The sequence below is a fragment of the Annulohypoxylon maeteangense genome, assembly GCF_022496945.1.
Source record: "Annulohypoxylon maeteangense strain CBS 123835 unplaced genomic scaffold GGS22scaffold_7, whole genome shotgun sequence".
Classification (NCBI taxonomy): domain Eukaryota; kingdom Fungi; phylum Ascomycota; class Sordariomycetes; order Xylariales; family Hypoxylaceae; genus Annulohypoxylon; species Annulohypoxylon maeteangense.
This window is the reverse complement of record NW_025953254.1, coordinates 1,593,781-1,605,263: the sequence shown is the minus strand read 5'-3', so window position 1 is coordinate 1,605,263 and position 11,483 is coordinate 1,593,781. Positions and strand designations below refer to the sequence as shown.

The 11,483-nt window shown below is 47.7% G+C and overlaps 4 protein-coding genes across 4 annotated transcripts; 2 read left to right on the top strand and 2 right to left on the bottom strand.

Annotated features, from left to right (window-relative positions):
* Positions 1–126: 126 nt before the first annotated feature.
* Positions 127–2,997, bottom strand: GGS22DRAFT_179585 (acetyl-CoA synthetase-like protein; the record flags this gene model as incomplete). Its single annotated transcript, XM_047963695.1, has 1 exon — positions 127–2,997. The coding sequence occupies one exon, from the start codon at positions 2,995–2,997 to the stop codon at positions 127–129; it is 2,871 nt and encodes a 956-aa protein (XP_047819747.1).
* A 1,822-nt stretch (positions 2,998–4,819) lies between these two features.
* GGS22DRAFT_200041 (PLP-dependent transferase) lies at positions 4,820–6,679 on the bottom strand (the record flags this gene model as incomplete). The annotated part of the gene is made up of 8 exons (XM_047966381.1): positions 4,820–5,342; positions 5,397–5,648; positions 5,711–5,911; positions 5,966–5,977; positions 6,045–6,187; positions 6,254–6,399; positions 6,453–6,506; positions 6,589–6,679. The coding sequence occupies 8 exons, from the start codon at positions 6,677–6,679 to the stop codon at positions 4,859–4,861; spliced, it is 1,383 nt and encodes a 460-aa protein (XP_047819746.1). The 3' UTR covers positions 4,820–4,858.
* Positions 6,680–7,395: 716 nt separating this feature from the next.
* On the top strand, positions 7,396–8,476 carry GGS22DRAFT_179581 (NAD(P)-binding protein; the record flags this gene model as incomplete). Its single annotated transcript, XM_047963693.1, has 2 exons — positions 7,396–7,759; positions 7,914–8,476. The coding sequence occupies 2 exons, from the start codon at positions 7,396–7,398 to the stop codon at positions 8,474–8,476; spliced, it is 927 nt and encodes a 308-aa protein (XP_047819745.1).
* A 1,399-nt stretch (positions 8,477–9,875) lies between these two features.
* On the top strand, positions 9,876–11,336 carry GGS22DRAFT_179580 (aromatic prenyltransferase; the record flags this gene model as incomplete). Its single annotated transcript, XM_047963692.1, has 4 exons — positions 9,876–9,903; positions 9,943–10,558; positions 10,624–11,106; positions 11,180–11,336. The coding sequence occupies 4 exons, from the start codon at positions 9,876–9,878 to the stop codon at positions 11,334–11,336; spliced, it is 1,284 nt and encodes a 427-aa protein (XP_047819744.1).
* Between the last annotated feature and the right edge of the window lie 147 nt (positions 11,337–11,483).

Below are 11,483 nucleotides of genomic sequence, written 5' to 3'. Positions count from 1 at the left end.
TAGACGATACCAGTCTGTCTGCGACATATGAAATGATTGTATTTCTAATATATTCCTCATCCTATCTATCTAATATCTCAATTCTCGTACATAAATCTTTTCCCAGTGTCATGAACTTCATCCCCTTCACAATCCTCTCTCCCTCAGCACTTTACGAAGCGTCTTAGCGAAATTAACCACATACTCCGGATTCAGCATCGTATAATGCGCGCCCTCGACATGATGAAAGCGAACATCGGTCCTCACAAAGCTCTCCCAAGCCGCCAACCGATTCTTAACCCAATCCTCCCTGTTCTTCGCCACATGGCTAAGTGGGTCGGCAACGAAAACGTCCATATTCGCAACACTCCCCTCGGGCTCATAATCGACAGCCAGACCCTGCATATTAGACGCGAGCCCAACCCAGAGGAGATAGTACTCCTCATCAAGACCAAGCTCGTCCCAGCGAACAGGGTCGCTGTACATCTTAAGGTAGCGAATAGCGTCGAGACGACGGCCCTCGCGCTCGAACGCGCACAGCGCCGGCTTATGGGTATACGCCGCAGCCTCATCCATCAGACCGACAAAGTAGAACAGGTGGATCACGCACTCGTCCCACAACAGCTCACGCATGCGGAACTTGATATGCGGGGGTAAATTCCAGCTCCCGCATAGCCGCACCTCGTCGCCCCCGGCCTCCAACAGCTTCGTCACTTCGAACGCTACCATGCCTCCGAACGAGTACCCCGCTATCGCGTACGGTCCCGTAGGCTGTCGCTTTTTGATCGCCGAGCGATAGGTTTCGAAGACCTCGGTGAGTGAATTGAATGGTGTCTCCCCTTCCGACGCGTTGAACCCGCGCGCGCGGAAGGCGTGGATGGGGCGGTCGGTGATGTGGTGGGCTAGATTGACGAAGACGAGGACCTCGCCAACACCAGGGTGCACGAGCCAGAGCGGGGTTTTGGTACCATGGGGTTGAAGGGTAACGACGGGGTCGTACTCGTGCTTCTTTCTGCCGGTGGAGACGGCGACGCGGGACGCGATACCCCTTGCGGTAGGATTCTTTAGGATATCCGTGAGCCGGATGAGTTTTTCGTGGCCCGAGGATCGGAGGAAGCCGTTTAGACGCTGCATTATGGCGACGAGGTCCATGGATGTTGCGCCGGTCGAGAAGATGGAGTCGTTGACGGAGAAGTCGTCTTCGAATCCCATTTCGAGCTGTTGGCTTATGATGTATAGGATTGCGGCTTCCTCGATGGTTTCGGGTTGGCCCCGGACTTTCTGGCGGTATCTTGCGATTGCTTCGTCGTTGGTGGCCTTTTGGTCTGCGAAGACGCCTTCTTCTAGGGCGGCCTTCAGCTTGGTTCGCGATAGCTTGCCTAGTGTGGACTTGGGCATGTCTTGGACTCGCAGCGGCACGACTAGGGGTCGAGAGTGGGTGTGCATGCTGCAGGTGCGAATGATACTGCTTTGAGCCTCGTAGCGGGCCTCATCATCGTCATCCTTGTATGAGGGAAGGTAGAGTACCACGACGACTTCCGTATCTGCTTTTGAGGTGTCGCGCATGGCGAAACAGCAGAAGTAACTTGGCGTGGTGCCCGGGATCTCTGCCTGCTCTAGTGCCGAGTCGAGCTCGTGCGGCAGATACTTAACGCCATTGATATTGATCATCTCTTTAGTCCGACCGTCTAGGTGAAGCTGACCCTTTTCGTCCATGTAGGCGTTGTCTCCAGTTCTAAACCATCCATCGCTGGTGAAGGCTTCGGCTGTGGCTGTGGGGTTATTGTAGTATCCCTTGAAGATCGCGTCGCCGGTGATCTCCAGACTGCCGCGCTCACCTCTTGCGACTTCAGTTCCCGGGTTGTCTAGCCGAGCAATACGCATTTGCACACCAGGCATGGGTTCACCCAGCGAGGTAAAACCCAGACGTTGGGAGCTATCGTAGCTAGGACACTTATCGTTGACGATGCATCCTGCACAAGTCTCTGTCATGCCGAAGGACGGTTTGAAAACGTCAGGAGGAGCGCCGTATCGGCTCAGTACTGATTGTAGTCCAACGCAGACCTCGGTGACGTTCGCCTCGCCTCCCGTATCTATGTACAACGCCTCTAGGTTCAGATCCGAGTCTAGTGCGGATGCCGTTCCCGATTTGAAAAGTCTGAGTATCTTGGCAAGCAAGAAATTTGGCGCGAAAATGCGTGATACGTGGTGACGGCTGGCTAGGTTCAGTAGTTGCACAGGGTTGAGAAGGATATCAGCGGCCGCAACCTGGATTTGCGAAACGCAAGATACGATAGCGAAGAGGTGACAGTGGACCAGGTTAGCTACATGGTCCATGTGAGTCCACGACAGGAATGGGCTCTCTGGGTGCTGTAAGTTTGCCGAATCCCTTTTGCCCTTGAAGGCGGCGAGAAGTTGTCGATGTGTTAAGGGGACTGCTTTCGCGTTACCGCTGCTTCCTGATGTGAGCATGACGGCGGCGATACTGGATGGAGATGGCTCAGGAGACGGTGTCATGGGCGTTGAGTTGGTGAGGACCACGCTGTCTAATTCTTCAACGGTGCATATGTCGATACGTTCCTCGCTGGCGTCTTCTAAAAAGGGGTTCATGAGGGAACGGCGCGTGAGACATAGAGGTCGATTGAAGGTGCTTTGGAGATGGCTGAGGTGCTTCTTGCGGTCTAAGGCACTCTGGCTGAACATGCCCGGCCCGGTCACGGAAGGGATAGCCCCAGACAGTAGGACGGACCAGTACCATATGATGCTATCAAGAGCATTGTCGAAGTGGACAAGAACAACAGAGCCAGGTTTGCAAAAGCCTTTCTGCTTGCATTTACTAGCATTAACTTCAGCTAGGTTCAGTAACTCTGCGTAAGAGAGTTTCAGAGCCGCGTGTGGGTTACTGGTATCGTTTGCTGGATATGCCGAGATACCCTCTGTTGTTTGATTGGCCGCATATCTCAGGGCATCAACAACATTGTCGAATGGGTAATCGTAGTTTGACATCGTCGTTGTCATGGAGGTCATTGCTATTGCTACCTGTGTTCTGCTATATCTTTCAACAACATCTACTAGGTAGTCATATATGTAGGTATCTATATATTCCGACATGCCCCTAATGACGGTTGGGCTGCACGAAGCATGCAAAACCATCCCAGTCCGGGGTTGACAGGAGTTCATGGCGAAGCTTTGGAAGGATCGATCTAGGTAATGACTAACAGGACCGAATGTATCGCTTTGGGATGTTCTAAACATATTTCCACCCTAGCTGCCTACCCAGGTACCCATCGAAAATTCACTCAGGTTGACCGATGAGGACTATCCCAGACAGGCCAACATCCTCCACCGTCATCTCGATGAGAATCATACGATAGTAATACTCGATCTCGCCATGAGGTGTATATAGTAATACCGATCGAGCCAAGATTTAGATCTAATCTTACATATCCAAATACTAATTATCACTCGTTAGTAAGAAATAGGGGCGCTCTAGAACATCCTCGGGTCAAGATGGGGAGTCCGTACCTATACACCATGCCAACTGAAGCATACCTACCTACACTCCATACCAGAAACGACGGCTTGCCTAAGTGGCTTGACTACATCCTGCTTGTGTAACCCCAGTTATCTATACTCCGCGCGTTGTTGGCGCCTCATTTGTATCGACTGAAGCGGCAAGATGCTTACTAGATACCTATTTGTGGGCCTTCATTTCAAGTGGCTTAACAGTTGAGAAATGAATAAGCAAAACGGCTTATACCCGAGACAAACGAATAAGACGATCGTACTCTAGTTGGATGTGATGAATCACCTAACTACCTACTTCATGTGCTATTTTTATTTGAGTTCCCTTTGTTGAAGATGGTTTACCTCATGTTCCCTGTCATTAACATGTCTCAGTATAGCTAAATCTTGACTGGAATAACCATGTTTTGACCTGAAGGGACAGAGGCTGCCTGAAGCAATCCCGACTCGTCCTAGAAAGAACTAAACTTTTACGTAAATTAACACTAGTTGCCTCATTCATGTTTTTTATGATATAGATTTCATAACACAAGGTGAATCCCACAATGCCACCTTGTATTCTATGTAGGCACCCTATATTCGTAATCTTACTTGAAGTCCGGAGCTAACATGAAAATTTCGTGTATCATCACAGCCATGGCTTGATCACTTCATTTTGAAGGACTAACAGCCTTGCCAGGTAGGACTGTATGTAATTTTTAGCCCCATGTATGCGTGCGGCGTACCTCTTTATTTACAAGTCCTACCAAAGGTGCGGCTGATATCCCCGATATGTATAGGTAATTCTGCGCGTGGTAACCCTGGAGCTTACATAGTACAACGCGGAATTTGTCTTACTCTCACCGGGGTTTCATAGGTGTTGGTAGAACGAGTACCTGAACCGGTTTTGAATGTTGGTGAGATGTCATAGGACATCTTACTAAGTTGTCGAATACCTACTAGGTATCTTATAGGATGTTGGTATTGGATATGAATGCGGAGTGTCGTGATACGAGATACACAATGCTTAGGAGGTACGCATAATTATGGAAATTGAATCTAAAAAGATGAAATTGAGTAACCGGCTATCGAAGTTACGATTCGTAACACGGGATACATGTGTACGAAGTTTAAAGTGGTTCTAAATGCCAGGTTTTTGTATTTGGGGACCATTCGTGTCATACTGAATAAATTGAGATACTCAGCATTAACCTAGGGTATGAGAAACAGCCAGTGAAGTGAAATCATAATGTTAAAGATGCACCCTCAAAGGAAATGTGAACTTGAATTGCATAATGGGTAAATTGGTCTTATACATGTAAGGTAGTGAGAGTTTACAAGACCTAGTTATCTGATTTTTAACGACTGTCTGTTCCTATGCCAAGACGGTTGTTGTTGGGTTGGATAGCCCCTTTCTATCTACCCGTCCCGGCACAAACTCGCGCACCCAGTCTCCCCAAGCGTCATCCACTAGCTGGGCGATTCGTCTACAAGCTTCATATGCCTGCTCCTCGGTCACTAAGCTGAAGCTTGCCCTGAGCTGGTAAGTCTTGCGGTTATCCGGCATGAAGGCGACGCCGGGGATGGCAAGCAATCCGCGCTCCATCCCTTTCTTGCTCAATAGCTCGAAGGTGTCACCGCCAGGTGGAAGTGTCAAAGTTAGCCAGAAGAATAATCCCGCAGTTGGTAGATCCCATGTAGCGCGATATTTGAGATGCATTTCCGCGGCTGCTGCGAATACATCCCGCTTCCGACGGTAGAAATCGCTAGCCCTGGCGCAATGATCTAGAAAACCCGTGTGGCCCCAGTGCCGGAAGAGGGACAAAGCTAGGATTTGAGTCGTAGATGAGGGCTGAAGGCTATGATAGTTATCGGTATGCTGTAAATTTATGGGGTTTGTCTCAGATACTTACTTGATGTTTTCAGTAAGCTTTATGACGTTCTTGACGATTGGTAGAGGTCCAGTCAGGACACCAAGCCTCATGCCAGCACTCACGATCTTACTCATTGAGTCAAATCGTACGACCCTACCGGTTTCTCCATTGACTTCTTGCTCAAGAGCCAGGTAGCTGCGTGGTTTTCCCTGTGGTTCGTTCTCGAAGTTGAGGAAATAATATGCGTCGTCTTCCAGAATCATAAAGTTGTATCTCTTAGCTAGACGCAAGCTATTGTATTGTTAGATATCTTCTGAAGTTTACCTAGTGATTGTTACTTGTATACCACTCACATTTCAATTTTACGCCACTCCGGGCACGATCGGCCGGTTGGGTTCGATCCAGTGGGGATGGTATACAGGAGTTTAGGGAGGGGCAGGTCTTCAGGCCATTGGGAGAGTGATTTCTCTAGTTTAGAAGGTTCTAGGCCGTGTCTGTCTGTTTTGGCCTGTACTAGCTTGTAGTCTTCTGCTTGGAGGAAGCCTACAACGCCCCTGATCGAGTATTTAGCTAAACTGTCAAAACGATATGAGAAAGACACTACTTACGGGTACGCTGGCCTAATTAAATTTTATGTTAGAACATCGCTTTGATATCGGAGACTTATTTTCTGATAACAGAACTTACGTTTCAATGAGTACTGGATCACCAGGGTCCGTGAGAACTTGGAATGTCCTATGCAAGAGCTCCTGGCTCCCGTTCCCGATGCAACAAGACCATCCTTGATTCCTATCAATGCCGTGGAGTTCACTTTGGAATCCTTCAAACCACTACTTATGCGTACACACGATTAGTCATTTTCGAATAACCCTGTTGTAAAGGGGCATGCCACTAACCCTGACCAATTCTGGATTCCCCCCGGGTAAGCCATATTGCAGGCCATCGACGAGACCATCTTCCCGGGTCAAGATGATCTCTTCATTTGATCCCTTAAGAGATAGCGTAATCTTTTCGAAAGGGAATACCTCTGGGTTAGGTTTTCCTGTATCATAGTGTTAACGATTTTGATAGAAGATGGAAAGAAGAGGAACATACCGGCAACGAGTGAGATCATGCCTGGGAGGCTTTCAAGAGGAAGAAGCCTTCTAACTATATGATTATTAACATTTTATCGATATTTTTTCCAATTATCATAACGAGTTGGCAATCGTAATTGGTGATCGTAACTTACTAGCTCCGGGTGCATATTTCTGTACGCGATTTGATAAAAGGGGTGTTGGGTCGAATATATCGACATTCTTTGAGCGAGCTATAGAATTCATTGTCAAATATTTTTGAATACCTATCTAGGTATTACAAAGGTTAGGTAGGTAGGTAGGTAGGTAGGTAGGTAGGTGGGCAAATAGAAGTTACAATAATGAAAACATATCTCTTAAGATCATCAAAACATCTTACCATCGTGAGAGATACAAAATCATTACAATGCTTTATTTTAGGTATTCAGTAACTTGAATATATTGAAGGATGCATGATTCTAACATTGTGCGGCGTCGCCTTGTCCCATGTGGCTTAGTAGCACCAACAATTTTCATCACTAGAATTTCATCGATTTATATCGACCCTAGAGGGTGTAAAGTCATCTTGATATCTTACGACCTCGCTTTTGAGTCAGCCGGTCCGGCTTATGGCTTAGGACGCGTGTAACATCGTCTATCCGCTTTATTGGTCGGTGGCTAACAAACAAGGGATGAGACGTGCGTAAGGTACCTAATGCAAACGGGCGCACCAACCAACAGCCCCCGGCCCCGAATCCCTCACTCTCCCTTCCGAGGCCCGAAGATTTCGGCCTGAATATGTAGCTTATAGCATACTTATTTCTTCAGATTTCTTAGACATATTCCTTCATTTATTCTCATCCATCCCCATGTCATCAGCTTGGAAATCATTCCACACGAGCCAGAGGCTGTGTCACCTATCCTCACGTCTTGGACGAGCTCAAAAGCAATCTTCTTCTTTCAGCCACTCTGCGTCATTAGCCATGAACGTCGCAAAAGTTACCGCCTGGGGAAAGCCACCTCAATATATCACCGGAGGTCCTTCCCTTCCAGCCCCGTCCCCATCGCAGATCCAACTCAAGGTTCTAGCCGTCGGCGTTCCTCGTGTCGTGAAGGGCCGCGCACTTGGCAAGCATTCCAGCGTCAAGGGTGGGCTGCCTTTCGATCCGAGCATCGATGGCGTTGGCCTTGATGAGGCTACGGGGAAGAAGTACTACATCGCACCCATGAGCGCCCCCCTTTTTGCCGAGCGCGCTAATGTTGAGCAACACCAAATGATTCAGCTCTCCCCGGAAGCTGATCCTGCCACTGTGGCGGCGCTAGTGAATCCCGTCAGCAGCAGTTGGAGTGAGTCGCGTCTCCCCGCATGTCTCAGCTTATTCTTTTTCAAGTTTCCTTTACCTAACCGGAGTTTTTACTTTTCGAACATGACGTTGAAGTCCTATATCCAATGTCCCATGCCTGTTTCTAAGATGTCTCATACTGATCCTGATTTTTGTAGTGGCCTTGAGTGCCCGCGCAATTGGTGGGTGCAAGGGACGTACCGTCTTCATCGTCGGTGCTACCACCGAGAGCGGCCGTCACGCCATCAATGTCGCTCGCGAGCTGGGCGCTGCCAAAGTCGTAGGCACCTCACGCACCCAAGAAACTCTGGACAAAGTCGAGGGGCTCGATGAGCGCATTCTTCTCACCGAGCCCTTTGAGGTGCCAAAAACAGTGGGACCTCTCGATATTGTAGTGGACTTTGTTGGCGGCCCTACCTCTATAGCTATCATGAAGACTGCGGAGATCAGGGAGGGTTTACAGTATATCAGCGTCGGTGGCGTCGCCGGACACGAAAACTTGGAGATACCAGCTAGCTTGCTTAATGCCCGTCCCATCCGTATCATGGGATCTGGCATGGGCGCTTTTTCCATGCTAGAAGTAAAGAAAGAAATGCCGGGATTAGTTCAATTTCTCGGTAAAATGAAGAGGCCTTCAAATGTTGTCACAGCTGCTTTGGCTGATATCGAAACCGCGTGGGATTCTACCAAGGAGAAGGAGAGGCTTGTTCTAATCCCTTAGATAGTGTTCATGCATCGCTTTGATTGTATTGGATCGTATGGAACGTTATTACGGACATGGGGGATTCTGTCTCTTTTGGTAGCTACAGCCGCTTGCAAACATGAATAAATGTAGTGAGCCAACTGACATATCTCGCTTGTTCACCTATTCAAATTATCTAAGATTTCTCACGATTTTGATCTGATTTGACAGAAACACCTAGGTACCTACCTAAACTAGAGAAAACCAATTATATCTGACCATTTTGGCCTGAAAAGGATATAACATACCTAAATGTGTAAATTTTGCCATATGTTGCCAGGTGTTGATGACCCAAAGTTGTGTTGCATTTTAAGTGGTTCGCGCGCTGGCTTACAGTGCCTACCCACTAAAATATAGCGACGAGAGACGCCAGGTAAGCGGGAACATGACTGCTTTTGACCTAGACCTCCGTTTCTACCTTGTAGTTTAGGTATTAGTATTATCACAATGCCAATCTAGCGAGCCGGAAAATAACGACGTGATGACTACATTAGGTAGGTACCTACCGTAGGTATCCAAAAGCTTAATACATCCCCCATCAAAGAACGATGGTATACACACCTACATGAGGTATTTTTCAGTTTAGGGCTAGTCACATACAAGTTCTCACACCACCTCGAACCGAGTGATATAGCGACAGCAATACGCGAGATCACGGCTTTATCCGAAGATTGATATCGGAAACATGCTCCAACTCAGGATTTAGGTGCATGAGGCTTCCCAATTCGTAACTGTAATCATAAAAGGTGCAATATTCCATCACCTTCACTCCTTTGCGGAATGATGCATATTGTAGTTAGTCTAGATTTCGTAACGTAGGTAAGATTTGCACATGTTGTTTATGGTTCGACTCACTCAGCTGCTATACTCGGTATGAATATCCGGGTGAGGTGTGTAGAATATACAGAACCAACATATGGTGTTTTATTTCTCATGGCAACCAATACATCGTCGCTTTGTTTCAGCTGTGGCTTCCCGTGGAAGGGAATATTATATCTTGAGTTGGTAAGCGAGTAAAATGCCATAGTCCTACAAAGAGGATCTAGAGAGGATCTAGTATGACAGACCAACAACCAACAGACATCAACACCGCTTTAGAAGGAATTTATACGAGAAGCGTAAATACCTAACTGCTCTAGATTGCGTTGGTATCTCCCTTGTTGTCCGCTAGGTAGCCGAGGAAAACGTATTCCACCCTAAGGAGACAGGAAAATGCAGGTCATCGGATGTAAGGATATTGTATAAAAGATGGGTAGATTGGAGATCTCATCATATCGTTACGGATATGTTTAGTTTGATTGTTAGCCCTGAACAGATCACCTTGATTAATACTTTGACCTTGAACATCATCTTGTTAGTGTGTTATAAATCATCAACCATGACAATTCAAACCGCCACTACCTCCAGTTTGCCCCCCGTAGCTACGAAGCTAACGACGGCAGCAGAGTCAGCCGCGGAGTCCTGGTCGAAGCATGCCCGTCCAATTCTAGGGGGGCTATTGGGTTCAACCGGGACATATACGACTTCAGAGCAAGCTTCCCATCTCCAATTCTTCGATGAGCACGTTGCAGGCTGTCTTGGACCAGAGCCTGTAGAGTCAAAGGTTAAGTACCTCGCAAGCCCAGACTTAGCCGGGACGCGCTTCGAAGTCAGCCTCAACTTGTCAACCCGGGGCAAGGCGAAAGTACGGTACAACTTTGACCTCATGAGAGATGGAGCTGGACCAGACCCGTTCGGCGAGAACAATGCACGTGAAATGCTACACCGTTTGTGCACTGCTACAGGTGCTGATACCAAGTTGATGGACCACCTTATGGAAGCTCTCTTCCTGTCGCAATCCGAGACAGAAACCTTGCGGAATAAAATTGAGGCGTCGTTGCACATCCCGCCAGCCATCATCGCCTTTGAGCTTGAAGGATCCCAACAAATCCTCAAAGCGTACTTCGGAGTTATCAGGAAAACCGTCACGGGAAAGTCGCCAGTGGATATCACAATGAACGCGCTTCGTGACATTGAACCCTTAGGATATGACTTATCATACAACTTGGATCTTCTTCAGGAGTTTGTGTCCCCGCTATCCCACTTAGGAATATGGGTTACTAACAAAGTGCATGTGATATTAATAGATATCTAACCACCTGTCAAGGCAAGGTCAACCCTATTATGGTAGGAATTGACTGTCTAGACCCAAAGATTCACCAAGGTAGTCGTGTGAAGGTGTATGTACACACTCAGAGCAAAACTTTCGAGGCGGTTCGAGATGTCGTCACCCTTGGTGGGCGCCTAAGCGATGAGTCTACACTCAAGAAGGTAGACCTTTTGCGATCCGTCTGGCACTTGCTACTAGGCGAACCCGACGGTGTCCCAGACAACGAGATAGACACGTGGTCAAAAAAGGAGCGTGCTCCTGGTACGTGTTTCTCAGGCCTCTTTTTTAGCATTGACCTGGCGGCCGGGAAGAGAATGCCCGATATCAAGACATATGTGCCCACGTTTCAGTATGCCGAAGATACGGACACGGCGTTCAGGAACACCAATGCCGCCTTGAAGACACTGGGTCATGAGTGGGGGCAGACGGGTCGCTTTTACGAAGTAACCAATTCTGTTCTGTGCGTATCCTTTTCCTTAACTCTATTTCTTGCGTGTTCATCATGGGAAATAACTAACAAATGAGCAATCAAGTGGACAACAGAAGGCCCATGGGCAGAGCTGCCTGTGCTTCTCATATACCGAATCTAAGGGCGTGTACCTAACGTCGTACTTTGGCATGCCCATATTCAACAGTGGGAAGGCTTCTGAATACGGGACTGATTCGGACGCTTATAAAATCTTGGACTAGATTGTGGACTTCATTGATGTTCATAATTGAGTCTGCGTAACTGAATTTGAATTTGTTGAGATGTAGATTGTTAGAAAGAAGGACAATACAACTGATATTATGATTTGGAAAACTTGATCCATATGCTTGATATAGTCGAAAAAGTGT